General features: G+C 40.8%; 1 protein-coding gene across 1 annotated transcript in view; it reads left to right on the top strand.

Moving 5' to 3' along the window:
• si:ch73-375g18.1 (kinesin-like protein KIF1C) overlaps positions 1-18801 on the top strand; it is a 56561-nt gene that overhangs the window by 2427 nt on the left and 35333 nt on the right. The window contains 1 exon segment of the mRNA XM_048236366.1: positions 6754-6875. Coding sequence (XP_048092323.1) covers positions 6773-6875 — 103 coding nt within the window. The 5' untranslated portion in view covers positions 6754-6772.

The raw sequence follows: 18801 nt of genomic DNA, 5'->3' as shown, positions 1-18801 counted from the left end.
TCCTACTAAATTTGAATAAGCTTTTGACTAGTAACAATGCACTAAAGGGCCTATAATGACAGTCTAAAGCATCGTCACTCGTCAAAAGCTTATTCAAATTTAGTAGGATGTCCAGTCCACATTGGGAGTGTTTTCGTTATCAAACGTCTAGCGCATGGCGCAACAAGGTGTTCGGTTTCTTAATCAGTCCTGGGTGTGTTTGGGGCGTAACATCATTTTAAACCAATGAGAATGACATCTGTCATTCCCTTTAACAGTGCAAAGCTCGACGTCAAAGAATGAATCGGTATTTTGACAGTCAACAGCCCATTTGAAGGATGCTGCTTTGGAGACCAAATGGAATAGTCATTCCACTAAACCATGCTTTACTAAAACCTAGCATAGCCTTCACGCATTTGCACTGTTACTTATTTTTAGGGCAGCCGTGGCCCACTGGTTAGCACTCTGGACTTGTAACCGGAGGGTTGCCGGTTCGAGCCCCGATCAGTGGGCTTGAGCAAGGCACCTAACCCCTCACTGCTCCCGAATACCGCCCGATGTAGCAGGCAGCTCACTGCGCCGGGATTAGTGTGTGCTTCACCTCACTGTGTGTTCACTGTGTGCTGTTTGTGTTTCACTAATTCACCGATTGGGTTAAAATGCAGAGACCAAATTTCCCTCACGGGATCAAAAAAGTATATATACTTATACTTACTTATTTGCATTTGTTACTTTCACTATTAACTGAAAATGGGTTACCATTGGCACAAACATAGGCTGGAAAAAGCAACACTTACCCTAATATTGCTCAAATGACTGAATAAAAAAAACCCATTTATCCTGCAGAGGAGTTGCTTATATCTCGTGACAGTGCGTCTTCAGCTGTGCTCCATACGTGTCTCTTGCCTCTCCCCTAATCACTTTTAACCGTCATTACCAATTAGAAAATGATGGTGAATAACTACTCATCAGGAGATGTACAGTATTTCGTAATATCTTTATTCTAATTATGTTTCCCATTATAATCGTGCGAATTTGTAATGTTTTGCATGGACGTGGGCTGGTGTGCGTTTGTGGATGATAGAAGGAGGGTGTGTTGTGCACCCGCCAATATGACTGTTGACAATGCGCTCTTAAAATAACATATAAACAACTCGCCATAGACTTCTGACCAGGTTTCCCTTGGTCAGTGGCGTAATGCGTTTTAGGTGGTCTACAATAGCGATTTTTAGACAATGCACTTGGTCACTCCCTAGGTTGTTAATTGCCACACCCCTGGGCGCAATATGCGTTTAAAAAACTAAACGTGCAAAATAAGGACTTAAACTTTGCGCCGGGTGGAAAACAAGTTTTTTACGCCATGCGCCAGAGTGCAAAATACAGCCCTTAGACTGTCATGATAGTTCCCTCTTTCTCTCAAATCAAATGGTGCTTTATTGGCATGAATGAATAAAGTAGTTGTTGTCAAAGCTACAGGTATAACATGTTAATAATCAACTTTACTATTGGTATAAAGATAAAATAATTAAAGAAAATAAGTAAAAGGACAGTATTAGCTTCAGCAATGTGCTATACTCTCTTTCTCTCTCTCTCTCTTGCATTTTTTTGTATGACCATCTTTTGTGTACTTTAAAGTAGCCACATTCTTGACAGTATCAATTTGCACACACACACACACACACACACACACACACACACACACACACACACTCACACACAGACTTAATAAACATGGAAACATTATACAAAAAATTACAGGCCAGGATCTGCTCTGTAATTTAGTGACTCTTACCTCCTACCTGTTCTTGGGCAAAAGGGACAAAAAGAGTCTTACAGCTCTCTCCATTTGAACAGTATGGGATCAGGATCCTTTATTCTTTGTTTTGTTTAACTGTGGATGTATGTGTGTAAACAGCCCACACACTTTTCACAGCCCCCCCAGACACACACACTCACACACACAATGTAGACAACTGGAATCTGTTTCAGCAAACTAGAGAGAGAGAGAGAGGTGGAATGTGTGAAATCAAACAGTTAGTGAAGAGAGTAGTCCATGTCTATGTCTGGTCTATTGTACTGCCTGAATCCTTGAACACTGACAGATAGTTTCCCGGACATTGTTGTTGTCATGTCATAGGCTAGGTGCACGAAAGACTCTCAGTACGCTTGTTTGTTTCCGGTGGAGCCAGGTGTGTTTGAACTTGCCGCTATTGTTAATGTAATTAGTGTCTACACGGACCCGATTGGGTGTTGCACTAGGGAATCAGCACATTATGATAAAGAAAGATGTAAGGAGCAGAATATAACAGAAGATGCCGTAATAACAAGTTAGCCGGATATAAAAAAAAGAGCCATGAACATTATTTTCTCAGTCAGTTACCTAATGTTCTACATTTTTATGATGGTTTTGAGACTTTCAAAAAATGTTTGAAGATTCACTATGACATCATAAAGGTTTTGTTTTGAATGTTTAGGTTGTTTGTTACCATGAAAACTCTGTTGTTAGCATTATTACAGTGCAGTTCTGTTATCCGAAGTCTTCTTCTTCTTTTAGTTATTGTTACTACCCTGTCAAACTCAGAATCAAAGATTCTAGCATAGCCCTCTAATCTTTGCTCAGAATAGACCTCTCCAGAATAAGTCCCGCCTCCGTAACATCCGTATCCATCCAACTTCCGGGCGTCGATTGTCTATGGGAAATAACATGGAGTTGTCTAGAAATTCAATGGTACAGTAGCTCTTAGACTCTGTAAAAGTTACAGCACAAGAGGCTCTTCCACGGACCGAAATTCATTTACAATCATTTACAATCCGTTGAAAGACTGCAGTATGACATGGAGACATATGTATAAAAACTCATATCTAGCTTTGTTGGGTGACAAACTTAAACGGGAGGCGAGTGTGATTCACTGATATTAATATTAGCTGTGCTAGATAGACTTGCATGCATGTTACAAGGACACTGGGCCATGACATGTAAGGAACATGGTGCTGCCAAAAAAACGGAAACAGCCTAAATTGCAGAGCCACTTCAACTTAATTATTATATGGTGAATAAATGTTACACTACTGTGCACAGTCCACTGATCTATAGCACAGCCCCATGTTTCTCTGACGTTAATCAAATTAACATCCTTATTTATCTTACTTACATAGAGTTGACTGTGTGGCTTAATCCACAGATGTGGTGGAGCACTGTTTTCGTTATGGTTTGCTAAGGAGTAACGTTAACCCTTTGCTTTAAAATAGTGGAGATCTGGAACGAGAGAATTTAATCTAATTCAACATAATTACAGAAAACTTAATCAAGATTGAAAGGCATTTTTCTGTGTATCGGTGTTGTGTTAATCCCACATATGTCATTTGACTGTCCTTTTCAACTCATATCACTATAAAATCCCATAAAACCGGACAAATATCAAGGCTCCCAATACATTTCTCTATGGAGCCGTAAGGTGAAGTTGACGCAAAGATTGTTAAGGCGGAGCAAGATACTTCATCGGGAGCCACTTCCGGGAACCCGGATCGCACGAGGGGGGGGTCAAAATCCCCCTTTATGCGGCATAAATAACCGGCGCACACCTGATATAAAGTCGATTTTCTCCAGACTGGAATGCTCAAAAATGCTAAAAATGTACCTGAAATGTTCAGAAGGGTTTGAGGATCATGAAAACAAAATTCACATTCTTAACTCTATAGAACCAAGACCTTAGCATATGTGGTAAAATTCTGAGCTATGCCCATAGACTTCAATGGAGCAGTCGCTGCCTCTGCTCTGCATAAAGGGGATTTTGACCCCCCTCGTCGCGATCCGGGTTCCCAGAAGTGGCTCCTGATGAAATATCTTGCTCTTCCTTAACAATCTTTGGTTGACGGGCCATGTCTGCCTGCACGGAGCTACTAGACTGCCATAGACCTCTCCAGAATAAGTCCCGCCTCCTAACTTCAGTATCCATCCAACCTTCGGTCGTCAAATGTCTATGGGAATAACATGGCGTTTTGAAAGATCGTATTTGTCAAACTCTGTAGGTGACAAAGTAGAAAAAAGCTGCTGGGCAGATTGGTCTACACACTTCTGCCATCTAGTTTCCACTGGATTTTTTATTTTCGGTGCCGTTTAAGAAGTATAGTCTATAGTATACTACTTAAACGGCACCGACAATCAAAAAATCCAGTGGAAACTAGATGGCAGAAGTGTGTAGGCCAACCTGCCCACCAGCCTTTTCTACTTCGCTACCTACAGAAGTTTTACCTGTATGATATTTCGAAACGGCATGTTATTTCCCATAGATAATCGACGCCAGGAAGTTGGATGGATACGGAAGTTACGGAGGCGGGATTTATTCTGGAGAGGTCTATTGGCTCATCTGCGTTCAATGGGCGGGGTTTTGCGAATGGTCAATTAAACTGATTTTAGTTTCAACTGCCATCTGCTCAACTAAGCCCCTTCATAGAGCCAATTAAACTGATTGCACCTGCATCAACTGCTTTCTGCTCAACTAGGCCTACTCTCTCTGTCTCTCAACTATAGAAGGGGCAGCCGTGGCCCACTGGTAAGCACTCTGGACTTGTAACCGGAGGGTTGCCGGGTCGAGCCCCGACCAGTGGGCCCTGAAGTGAAGTGCCCTTGAGCAAGGCACCTAACCCCTCACTGCTCCCCGAGCGCCGCCGTTGAAGCAGGCAGCTCACTGCGCCGGGATTAGTGTGTGCTTCACCTCACTGTGTGTTCACTGTGTGCTGTTTGTGTTTCACTAATTCACCGATTGGGTTAAATGCAGAGACCAAATTTCCCTCACGGGATCAAAAAAGTATATATACTTATGTATATATACTTATACTATTTAACTGTTCAGCCATTCAAACTGTCAGTTGTCATCAACTATGACTCCCGCCAACTGTTTCCTCTGCCCACAACTCTTTCAAAATAAAAGTCCTCACTATAATAATTCACTATTAAATGATTTAACTATTTAAACTACTCAAATATTTATCTGTTCAGCCATTCCAACTCTCAGTTATCATCAACTATGGCTCCAGCCAACTATATTAAACCACCACCTACCTAGCAACCAACATAGCAACCATTGAACTAAAGCATCTATGTCAGTTTCGATAGCAATCAACATGATTAACCTAGCAACCATCATATGAACAGCTTTATTTAGCATTGCAACAACCTAAGCAATTAACTTTATTTGCATGTCTACCTAAGCAAAACCATTGTAACTATCTCCACATTATCTGTTTTAACACTGTATACTTTACATAATATGTTTTGCATTTTCATGCACTGGTTATTCCTCGGATTCCTCGTTTAACGTAGAAACTTCGTTCAAACTTTGTAACGTCTTGAAAAGGAAACTTGAGGAATGTATTTTTTGTTTTTGTACTTTTTGAGACATTAACATAAATCAAGCTTATTTTCCCCCATAGACTTTGCATTGGCACTATGGCATCACAATGGGCTAATTAAACTGATTTGCCCGTGTATCAACTGCCAGCTGCTCAACTAGCCCCCCTCAAAGAGCCCATTAAACTCATTGCACCTGTATCAACTGCTTTCTGCTCAACTAGGCCAACTCTCTCTGTGTCTCTCCATTCTACAAGGATATAAGGCACATTCCATCCAACTGTCCATCCATCTTCTTCAAACCATTCACTCATCCACCCATTAAACTATCTATCAACATCCATTAAACAATCTGCCTATCAACATCCATTAAACTTTATGTCTATCAACATCCATTACACTATCTACATTCAACTTTTAAACTATATACTCTGTCTCAGGATTTAAGCATACAATCTGGCTCTCTTAAGACTACAGATCCTGGGGCCGGATTCACAAAGCCTTCTTAAGACAAAAATACTTCTTAAGTGGTGCTTTCTTCTTATCTTTTGTCTTAAGAACAAATTTAAGAAGATTTGATATTCATGAATAAAGTTCTTATGATTTTTCTTAACTTTCTTCTTAAGATGTTTCCTAAGAAAACACTTAAGAACAAATGAGATTCTTGAAAACAAAGTTCTTACTTTTCTTCTCAATTTTCCAAGTAACTTTAAGACAACCCTGCATCTGTCTTAAAAATGTTAGTGTAAAGTTGAGCGTCTTAAAGTCATTCATATAAACACATTTAACAGTTTTAGACAGCTCATTTGAAATATCAGCCTTTATTATGTGTACTTACAATATATAAGCTTACCATTTATTGCTAATTTTAGCTTGCTGCTATTGTTTTCGGTAAGCCCTCTGTCTACTGAAAACTGGCATAACCGAAGGGTTCTTGGCAGCATGTGACACACATTGACGTAGGCACGGCTGAAGCGCCCTTGAGCAAGGCACCTAACCCCTCACTGCTCCCCGAGCGCCGCTGTTGTTGCAGGCAGCTCACTGCGCCGGGATTAGTGTGTGTTTCAGTTCACTGTGTGCTGAGTGTGTTTCACTAATTCACGGATTGGGATAAATGCAAAGACGAAATTTCCCTCACAGGGATCAAAAGAGTATATATACTTATACTTACTTACTTATACTTATCATTACTATTAATATTGTGCTTAATGAAGGCTTTTTAACTTTATTTGAACTAATGTATGTAGCCTACTGTACACACACACACACACACACACACACACACACACAAACACATAGACACAAACACATGTACATGCATTAATGGGCTTGCTGAGTAGCTGTATGTAGCTAAATAGCAATATTTACTTTGGGGAGCGCTATGACTGTCTGTCACCTGATTGGTTGATTGTGTTTCTCTTCAGGGTCAGGGTTTGTGGCAACATGGCCGCATCTGTGAAGGTGGCAGTCCGGGTTCGACCCTTTAACTCCCGCGAGACCAACTTGGACTCAAAGTGTGTGATCCAGATGCAGGGAAAGTCAACCTGTGAGTATGACACATACACACACCACAGTCATATACACACACATACAGAGATGTAGTGGAGGCTAAACGCACGGAAACGCTGTTTATGCACCTCTTGAATTTCAGAAATAGCGTTTACACCAACCTGGTCTCATAAGCTAAATGTTACGGAACTTTTTCGCAGACCCAGCCAAGTGTACCACCAGGTACGTTTCCGAGGTGCAAACTGGCCAGCGGGGGTGCTAAAGAAAGCCGTTTAGACATTGTTTACTACAGTTAGGTCTGGTCAAACTATATCGTAGCCTACATGAGCTCAGGGGTATTGTTTGGTTACCAAACCAACATTTTTAATTAAAAGTGCCTATTTCTCGCTAAGTTTTGCAAAATATAAGGGCACAGACCCTGAACTTAGTTGTTAAAGAAGCCCTATGCAGGTCTGGTTATTTCTTTGCTGTTTCTGGGTTTTCGCCGGATTTGGGCTCGCATGTTTCACGACACAGCTCCCCCTGCAGCTTCGGTAGCAAGTGACTGCTACGCTAAACCCCCACTAGCTAGTGAGCTAACCATCAAGAAACCAAGATAAACACATACAGGGCTCACAATAAAGAGAGACTATCAAACCACATTACAAAAACGAAGTTCACCTAAGGGTAGGCTACTTACAATTTCAACAGCAACAAAGCCAAGTCGGCGTCTGTTTTGCAGTCTTCTTCGAAACTACAATCTGACTACATTTTCGAGGCACGATTGGATACTTCCGCTGAGTCACATCCGGATTTCCTCGGACCCTGAACAGAAAGTTGCATATTAGTTTTTTCGGCAGAGAAGTGATAAGGGGAGACGAAGTACCCACCAAACGACCCAGAAAGTGTTGTAGATCATCAGAATGACTCTCAACCTGCATAATTAAGGTCATTTTTGCTAAAATTGTAGTGCTTCTTTAATACAGGAATACTGCCGTAATATTGTAAATGTGATATTATTCTGCTTCAATCGCCCCTATCTTCAGTTGAGATGTTCAGAACTGCACCAAATGTCATATGTATGATTAACGTGACATCCTCTGGGGGTAAGCCAAGTTTCGGCCTGTAGATGGTGGTGTTCAGGGAAGGGTTGCTGGTAGAGGGGGCAGCCGTGGCCCACTGGTTAGCACTCTGGACTTGTAACTGGAGGGTTGCCGGTTCGAGCCCCGACCAGTGGGCCGCAGCTGAAGTGCCCTTGGGCAAGGCACCTAACCCCTCACTGCTCCCCGAGTGCCGCCATTGTAGCAGGCAGCTCACTGCGCCTACCTGCAGTAAAAACAGAATTCCGATAATTTGTGCCGATATTTTTTTAAGTCCTAATTTAGGCCTACGTAAGGTCCGTCTGGCTACACTGAGCTACTTGAGCTTGGTTGGCTATACTTTTTCCTCAATATAATGTCAATATGCATTTGGGAATGTGAATGTATTTCACCACTCTAACAAAATCTGTGAATATCGGTCGTTCATTTGGGAATCTGTGCATCTCAAAATCCTTTGCTCGTTTAGCTTGAATGATCCGCCATTTAACCTTAACAGACAGGTCATCATAATATAGGCTAGCTCAGCCCTATCTAGAGCCGTCTTTTTTTACTGCTAAGATTGTTAAATGAACAGATATTGTTATACACCCCAAAAACCAGAAAAGGACTAAAATATAGCCTGTCCGTATTGGAGTTAAGGCATATAAATTAGTGCAGATCAATTACACAAGCTCTGAGACCTTTGAAACTTGGCATGTTTATAGTAAGTTGCTTTACCTACTAGAAAAGACTGGATGTGAATATCTTGATGTATGGAATGAGTAGAGACATGTAAACATACACCTATAATAAGCGGACATGCAAAAAATTAATATCTATGCCGAATGTTTTCATTTACTTTGGGCTGCTTTGCCAGAGATTATCATAGAAACACATATGGCTTGTTGGAAAGGTGGGGTTGTACTGAATCCAACAATACCAAATATGTAAATATAGTATGACAAATTAGGGTGTTCTGTCACTCAATGTATGAGGTGTCCAAAACAGAACACTGGCAAAATACAGTCTCAAGTCCAAATCACATTATCAGTGGTGAGAAGAATGTTGACAAATTCATTGTTACTGCAAGGTAAGTGCTGATCTATATCTACATTTAATAATGATACATTTCATATGAAACACAGATCCAATTGAATCAGGTTAACATTGGAATGAAACACCTTTATTAAAATATTTACATTCACTTGAATTTTGTTTTGGTCAAGTCATTACTGAATAATGGAAAATAATATTGTTAGATTTTGTCTGTCCAGACCAGCAGTGGACAGTAGAGCCTACACTGCTTACTTCACCCCTAAGTAGCTAAACAGTTAGTTGTAGAAACTACTTTCCCTAGCTAAGAAAGTACTTAGCCCTCTGACTAATGTTGCATGTGGGTCATTCCACGTCAGTTCAACCAGGGCCCACGCACTTAGGTCTCAAAAAATTCTGAAAAAATTACCAGGTGTACCTATGTTACCCAGGAGACAGTAAAATTACTCTTATGTAAGATCAATACTTTCCAAGATACAGCCAGTTTTACAGGGGGAGGGGGGTGTCGATTTTGTTCGGCCTCTTTTTTTGTCACAAGTTCACAAGTTCACAAGCCCACAGCGCAAGAACTAAACCATGTAGGAGGCTCAAATTTTGCATGCTGGTACATAAATAGGAATAGTATGTAGCAAAATAGTCACGTCTGGTCTGGTTGATACAAATCTTATTGGAATTTTTGGCTGGGCTCTGTTTAAGCCTTCAGAAGACATATTTGTACTCAACATAGGCTCTTGATTTATTTTCCTTACTGAGATAAGTAGAAACACTCTCACAAAAAGCAATGAACAGAAAACAAATCCCTTCAGGGTCTGAACAGCAGACCTCACAAGTCTGAAAAATCATTTTGGTTATCATTTTCAGAGCACCCAAACATCTTGTGGGAATATACAAAGATTTTTAAATATGTTTTCTTTTATTCTCCATGATCCCTTCTTTTTGAAAACACCAATTTGACTTGTCTTATGCAAATCTTTATTTTTTATTTTCCACCCTGAACATGGGCAAAATGCCCCATTGACATCAATATGTTTTATATAGAGTCACCACACTGCCACCTGTGGTTGTATAGAGTAACCTGTGGTAGCTCTATACAAAACATATTAACTAGTTTCATATCATGTATCATGTAGAGCGAACTACTGCAGTAAGACAAAAATCAGTGAGCAGCAGCAAGTTGCAAATGTTGAGAGTGAGAGCACATCTGCACCAAGAAGGCTGAGTAGGGTTGATACAACATAATTTCAAATACGGAGAGATTGTTTCATTTGTGGGAAGGCCAGCTCTAAACCAGAACCTCTGACAGCAATTTCAACTGGAACAGGCGCAAGTACCAGAGACAAGGTCCTTCGGGCAGCTTCTGAAAGGCTTGATGAAGATAAAAATGGAGATCCAAGGTCTAACAAGAGCCAAGGAGCAGGACCGGAGCACTCAATGCTTAAAGTGAATTGTATTATTGCAAATTGACTAACGTTTCGACGCCCATGCGTCTTCTTCAGAGTCAAAACCAAAGATGATGAAGATGTACAACTTTGAATTCTTTCATGCCAAAATCACATAAATCACACATAAATTTGCATACGATACCAAATACCATAAAATGCCTTGGAGACTACATATCTAAATGAAATATAGCAGAAGCCATAGAAAAGAATAAAAAAAGCAGACCAATGTCTATAACAAAGCCTTTATTAAGCTCATTGAAGACATTGACAGTATTGTCCAAAGGTATGAAAGTGAGGACTCTCAACTCGTTCACTGATAGCTATGAGAACATACTAAAGACCATTGCTGAGCAAGAATGTATGTCAACACAAGAAATATAGATCAAGGACAGTGGTGTCTACATCCCAACTGTTCTCACTTGAGACTCTGAACATGGAATTGTTGATGCAGCCATCAACAACTTTTACGACCGCACATGACTGGTGAACTGTCGGCACTCGTCCTCTACACATCAGCTGATATTTGCGCACACACACACGCTCACACACACACAACACATTCATCCATGGGCCATTGCTATGTGGCTAGCACTTTTAAGATGTGTAAGAAACGACACAAGACGGAGCTATTAGCAATGGTGGCACGTTTATTGTTTGTCTGAGTTAAGACGCGTAAACTTGGGTCAAGTATTAATGTTTGTCAACCGATAGCTACCGATTCGCGTTCATGGCGTAGTCCTCTCGTTCCGGCTTCTGAAGGTCCGGTGGCAAAGGAGGGCCGATTGGATCCCATGGACTGTTTATTGTTTCCGGGCGGTATTGGACCGTTCCATTATGTCAATTGGTTGTGGGGGATTCCGAGACGGTCCTGATCAAGTCGATCGATGTTCAGTCTTACCACATGTAACCAAGTCTGTTATTTAACTATGTATTTTGCTAGTGACCTATGATGTTTATTTATACTTGTGGCCCAGGGTCTGTCTTGTCTATTGTGTGTTAATTGATTGTTTAGTGTTTACCTGTCATGTTAAATGGTGCTGGCCGCCAGGTATATGTTCCCCTCTGTCTAGTCTGATGTTAGTCTTATCTGGCTTATGTGATGTGTAGGGTACTGTGAGTAGGCCTACTATGACTCTGTTATAATGCCGCTGTATTTTGATTAGAAGCTAAAGCAGATTTTTCATACTGGTTCAATATTGCAATTAGATGCTAAAGCAGATTTTTCATACTGGAAGATTATTATTAACATTTTTCTGTGCATTTTTCTATGGACTCTTCTGCTTGGTTGTTCGAGCCAAGCCGAATAATAAATTACTGTCCATCTTCACTACTGCCTCTGCTTCTTTGGCCACACCCACATTTGTTAATGGTAACTTCCGCTCGGTTCCATTACAGTAGACACCACTCTCTGTCCTTGATATCTGGTCTGCTGCAACACAAGTGCCTGACTTCTGTATAGGAAACACAGTACCCCATTGCACTGAGCTCATTGATGACTGTCTTACTACCAAACTCATGATGTATCAACATGGGAAGTCCCAGTGTGATTGGCATATGGATGTGACAGCTCTGTTCAATGAGGTCATGACAAATTGCGATAACACACAGATTCTCCTTTGAAGCTGGGTCATCATTAACCTGACTCTCGCTAGATGAATTTCGTTCCGCCTAGCTCCACTCATCCATCTGGGTCGATCCATTGGAGTGGTGCTTCAGAAGGCTGGGCCTTATTAAAAAATCCTTGCATAAGATTGGATAAGCCACTTGTCCGTCATCTATTGACGTGCTACTTCAACCACTCACATCGAAGCCAACCCGTGACGCTGAGAACAGTCTCACAGTCGCTTCTACACTAGGGCACATCTATGAAACTCCCGCCCTGCGTCCTGATTGGCTCTACCATACAATCTCGTGCTGAAATCACTCTCAACGGAATCGATCCCAGATGGATGTGAGTGGAGCTAGGCGGAGCTAGACGGAACAAAATTCATCTGGCGAGAGTCAGGTTAGGTCATCATCACATGTTTGGTAATCTCTGTGGGCATGTTAATCAACACACCAGTTCACAAAGTCATACAGGATGTTGGGTACATATTTGCTGCATTGGAAACATAATAGACAGTCACTGCTGACATATTACTCACTGTCATACTCTAACTGATCCATGCTCTTCCTCAATATGTCTGCAGTTTTTTATGTATGTGAGTTTAGCAGCTTCCCTCAGTGCACAATATGGTCATACTATCTGAGCAGATCAGATCTGACTGTCTTGGACGTGGAACAAATGCAAGCCTGTCTTTGTGCTGTATCAGCTTTTCCTTTAGTTTCCAGGATCTATATTTCTTGTGTTGAACTATGGACACACCTTCTTGTTCAGCAATGGTCTTTAGGATGTTGTCATAGCTATCAGTCGAAGAATTGAGTCCTTTCATATCTTTGGACAATACTGTTTTATCAATGTCTTCATTGAGCTTAATAAAGGCTTTGTTATAGACATTGGTCTGCTTTTTGATTCTTTTCTATGGCTGCTGTTATATTTCGTTTAGATATGTAGTGTGCAAGGCACATTTTATGGTATTTGGCATCATATGCAAAGAGATCTGGGCATGAAAGAATTTGAAGATGTACATCTTCATCAAGCCTTTCAGAAGCTGCCCAAAGGACCTTGTCTCTGGTACTGGGGACAGCCATGGCCTACTGGTTAGGGGTTCGAGCATGTAACCGAAGAGTTACCGGTTCGATCCCCGACCCAGAAGGAAAAAAAGGCGGGGGAAGTGATTGGAGCACTGCTCTCCCATGCCCACATCCACGGTGCCCTTGAGCAAGGCACTCAACCCCTCACTGCTCCCCGAGCGCTGCTGTAGTAAAGCAGCTCACTGCTTTGGGTTAGTGTGTGCTTTACCTCATTGTGTTCACTGTGTGCTCTGTGTGTTCACTAATTCACGGATGGGATAAATGCAGAGACCAAATTCCTTGTATACGCAAGTATACTTGGCCTATAATTTACATTGCGCCTGTACCAGTCGAAATGGCTGTCAGAGGTTCTGATCTAGAGCTGGCCTTCCCACAAATGAAACAATCTCTCCGTATTTAAAATGATGTTGTATCAACCCTACTCAGCCTTCTTGGTGCAGATGTGCTCTCACTCTCAACATTTGCAACTTGCTGCTGCTCACTGATATTTGTCTTACTGCAGTAGTTCACTCTACATGATATGAAACTTTGATTTTGTATATGGAGCCAGAGTTTTATGGACATCACCATCTCACTCTCTGCTGAGCAAGGGTAAGTATACGTTGGAGGACTTCTACTGTGGGGTTTTGGACATAGGTATCTTTTTTCTTAAGCAGTGTAGGCTCTACTGTCCACTGCTGGTCTGGACAGACAAAAGCTAACAATATTATTTTCCATTATTCAGTAATGACATGACCAAAACAAAATTCAAGTGAATATAAATATTTTATTCAATTGGATCTGTGTTTCATATGAATTGTTTAATACTGGGACATATGAAATGTATCATTATTAAATGTAAATATAGAGCAGCACTTACCTTATGTAACTTACCTTGCAGTAACAATAAATTTGTCAACATTCTTCTCACCACTGATAATGTGATTTGGACTTGAGACTGTATTTTGCCAGTGTTCCGTTTTCTTTCATTTTGGACACCTCATACATTAAGTGACAGCCGGTCATCATGGGAAAATAAGTCCCTTCAGGGCGATCCGGTTCGCCCTGTCTGGACTTATTTTCCCCATAATGACCAGCGTTCTATACATTATCCCTTACATATTTGGTATTGTTGGATTCAGTACAACCCCACCTTTCCAACAAGCCATCATATGTGTTTCTATGATAATCCCTGGCAAAGCAGGCACAAAGTAAATGAAAACATTCTGCATAGATAATAATTTTTTGCATGTCCGCTTATTTTAGGTGTATGTTTACATGTCTCTATTCATTCCATACATCAAGATATTCACATACAGTCTTTTCTAGTAGGTGAAGTAACTTCCTGACTATAAACATGCCAAGTTTCAAAGGTCTCAGAGCTTGTGTGATTGATCTGCACTAATTTATATGCCTTAACTCCAATACGGACAGGCTATATTTTAGTCCTTTTTTGGTTTTGGGGTGTATAACAATCTGTTAATTTAACAATCTTAGCAGTAAAATATTTTTAGCCAAGAATCCATTTCATATATGAGAGACCTTAGAGATGAGGAAAAACATTGTTGGGTTTAGTTCTACCTCCGGTAGGGGTATCTAAAAAAATTGGGGCCATTGTCACTAGCCTAATAAGTTATTAAAACCTTCGGGGCTAACTCCTTTCATTTCTGCTGCAGCAGGTTGTGCGCAACAGAGTAGATGGAGTTGAAACTAAACCTAAGTTTCCCTCACAAACTCTGATTTGGTCGCTATACTGTAGCTTATTAATCTCAAAACTAAAGGGGAGAGAGCATTTAGTGTCAGGGCACCTAGGCTCTGGAATGACCTGCCTGATGAAATCAGGTCAGCCAAGTCAGTATGCTCTTTTAAATCCCTCCTTAAAACTCATCTTTACAAGCAAGCCTTCCTTAGTTTTGTTTAAGTAATATACTTCATTTTGTGTTAAGTTTATTAAGTTTTATTTCAGTGTCAAGTTTTATTTCAGTAAGTTTTATTTCAGTGTCAAGTCTTATTTCAGTATCCTAAGTTTTATTTCAGTGTCAAGTTTTATTTCAGTAAGTTTTATTTCAGTGTAACTTTATTTTCCTTTTTCAAATTTATGTTAAGTTCTAATTGAACTAGATGTACCGCAGAGTGGTACAAAATATGACCGCCGCCCAGTCCAGCACATTTTTTCCACAAAAATAAATCACGCTGAAAGGCCTATATGATTCTAACTGTCTCACTAAATTGCATTATCCACACTCAATTCTCACTGGTATCTGCTAGACAACAAGTACCAAAATATGATTAGTTCATAGATTTCACATGTAAAATTCATTTTATACAACCCCACCCCCATCTTGCCTGTTCATAATTCTGAGAAATTCTTGAATTGTGTGCATGTGTGCGTGTACACGTTTATGTTTATGTGTGTGGGTGTGTGTGTGTGTGTGTGTGTGTGCGTGCTTGTGTATTTGCCTGCGTATGTGTGTTTGTGCATGTGCATGCATGCGTACATATGTCTACTGTGTGAGTATGTGTCATACATATGATTACTGTCAATTACATGGTCAGTTTTGACCATGTCAGCCAGAGATATTGTGATGAAAACACCTAATTTTTTGCTTTTTAGGTGGCGCTATACATGAAATGAGTGGTTATGGAATGGGTTGACATGGCCCCTTGAGATCAACATACAAAAAAAAATGGTCCTCCTAAACCTTACGGTTCTCGAGATATTCACAGAAAACTGTGTCTGCCCTACCCTCCTTTCGGGGGGTGCAGTCCAGCGGGGGGGCTACAGATCAAAACGAAAAACGATGGTTCCATGCTATCCATATGGGGTTACATGCCCACCAAGTTTCGTCTACCCCGGTCTTTCAGTGTCCCGGGAATCCTTGACTTTTCACAATTTTTTTTTTAGGAGTAATATTATCGGTTATCGTATTGGTATCGGCCACAACAAACCAATAAATATCGGTTATTGTTATCGGCCCTAAAATTCCATATCGGTGCATCTTTAGTTAGAGTGTCTAGTTTCGTAATTAAAAAAAAAAGCTAAAAACGTAATATTACATTTTTGGCACTCAACGCATGGGAAGGAAAAACGTACCACTACAACAAAAACCACAAAAAGTCTACACGAAATAAAACGTACCACAAACACAAAGGACCACAAAAAGTCTACACGAAATAAATGTGAGCAACTGAGCTTTCATTCCCAAACACTCACTAGACTATGTGCAGTGCCAAGTTTGACGTTGTTTGGATTAGTAGGCCTAATGCATGTATCGTTATCAGTAAAAGCAGCACTGGCTTTCTCCGCTCTACTACTCCTCTTACACAGCAGCGCAAGACCAGGGTGGGACCAGAGACTGAGGGTGTAGCAGAATTTTGGCAGCACTGAATCAATCATCACGGTCAAAATGCAAGATGTTTGGATGATTATTATGTCCAACATCAACAATTAAGGCTCCCTGTATGCAGTTTGCTTGCATAAAATGATTCCTCGGATTTTGCACAACACGCCAACAAACACGTGTATGCAGACGAAAAAATGATGTACAATAAACTGACAATTGATATAACTCAGGCTATTTTGGACTTGAGACTTTGAATAAACGAACGACAATTCCGACTACAAGTTCCCAAATTAAAACGATCGATATGCTAATGGTCCTGAATTTAAGGACGTTTCAGAATGCCACACAGCTACAGACAACGATTGCAAGTCATATTGTTTCAAATTTCATATGATGATGCATCATTCCACAAAATGGTTTGTCTTCTCTATCATATATATATCAATAGGCTTAACAATAAACATATAGCTTTGATATTAAAGGCTAATGTATTATAATATAATATTCAATGTTCATTATTGAATGCTTAGCTGGAATGATGCTTTTCCATGTCATCTTATTTTTAAAGCAGGAATTCCCAAACTGTGGTACTACCACTAGGGGGTACGCGAGATGAAAAGGGCAATGGCGGAAAGGTGTTAAAAATGAACTTTTTAAAATCGTATCTAATTCATTCATAAATACATTTTGAATCTGGTATTAATTGTATGGAAACGTGAAAATAAACTAAATCATTTGTGAACTCCATAGTAGGCTATGTTTTCATTAAAAAATAACAAATGCACGTGATTTCCTGTGGGCATGCAGCCAAAATATCTGGCGCGACAAGCCTAGTTTTCGTGGACGTGGAAGTGTAAGCTATACGCAAGCATGGACAACTGGCATAAAACAGGGACACTGTCCAACAGACCTAATAAAAACGATCAAAGAGGAGTTAGCGAGAGAAATAGAGGAGACAAGAGGTGAAGCGAGAGAAATAGAGCAGGAGACAGGTAATGATGGGATGTGGCAGAATGATGGAGGCAGATGTGGAGTTCAGGGGGATAAAAGAACGGACGAGACAGAAACTAAACAAAGAAAACGAAAGTATGATGAGGCATATCTAGGCCTAGGCTTCACATGGATTGGAGAGTCAGAATGCCCCAAGCCACAGTGTGTGGTTTGCAGTGAGGTGCTGTCTAATCACTCACTGAAACCATCTCATCTTAAACCGTCCACCTCCACACTAAGCATCCCAGTTTCACTGAAAAAACACTCACATTTTTCAATCAAAATTGGAGGAGTTAAAAAACAGCCAGAAACAGCTACAACGTCATTCAAATCAGTCTACTACTACTAATTATGCATTACGGGCATCTTATCTTGCCAGCTACAGAATAGCAAAAAAAGGGGCTCCAACACACTCTCGTTGAAGATGTGTGCTTAGCCTACCAATGGCCAAAGACATGATTACATGTATGATGGGAGAGAGAGAAGCAAAACGGTTGGACATTATCCCAGTGTCCAACACTGTGTCCCGTCGCATCGATACAATGTCCGAGCAGATCCTGACTACGTTATTCACTCGCGTGAAAGAGAGCGAATTTTATTCTCTCCAAGTAGATGAGTCCACCGATGTAGCAAATCTGGCCAATTTATTGGTGTACATCCGTAACCTTTTTGAAGCCACGGTGCATGAAGATTTTTTGTTCTGTAAGCCCCTTGCTACCCGGACAACGGGAAAATAAATATTTGATTTAATTGATTCATTTATGACGTCCAATGGAATTGTCTGGACACGCTGTGTGGGAATATGCACGGACGGTGCCAAGGCCATGACAGGAAAGCACACAGGGCTTGTAGCGCATATCAGGAAAGTCTGTCCAAGCATTCTCTGGTTACATTGCAGTGTTCACAGGGAGGCCCTTGCAGCGAAAAACATGCCTGGCGATTTACTTGCAGTCCTCAATGATGCTGTGAAACTGGTGAACTTTATTAAAGTTCGTCCACTAAATTCAAGGCTATTTGCTGTGTTATGCAATGAAATGGGCAGCGAACATAAGGCACTGTTGTTGCACACTGAGGTGCGTTGGTTGTCACGAGGAAAGGTGTTGACAAGGCTTTTTGAATTGCGACATGAACTTCAGCAATTTTTTGAAGATACTCCCTTTCATTTGTCCTCCAGCCTGCATGATGAGATTTTTTTGCAAAGGCTCGCTTAGCCTATCTGGCTGACATATTTTCTGCTCTGAATAAATTAAATTTAGGTCTGCAGGGAGTCATTGTTACCTTGTTTAACACACAAGACAAGATAGAAGCGATGATTAAGAAGCTACGGTTCTGGGCAGGCTGTGTGAGTGGTAATATGCTCCAGTGTTTCCCGACATTGCATGCGTTCTTGGACGCAAACAACG

This window comes from Alosa alosa, chromosome 24, assembly GCF_017589495.1.
Source record: "Alosa alosa isolate M-15738 ecotype Scorff River chromosome 24, AALO_Geno_1.1, whole genome shotgun sequence".
NCBI lineage: Eukaryota > Metazoa > Chordata > Actinopteri > Clupeiformes > Clupeidae > Alosa > Alosa alosa.
The sequence above is the reverse complement of the archived record's forward strand: the minus strand, read 5'-3'. Positions and strand labels throughout refer to the sequence as shown.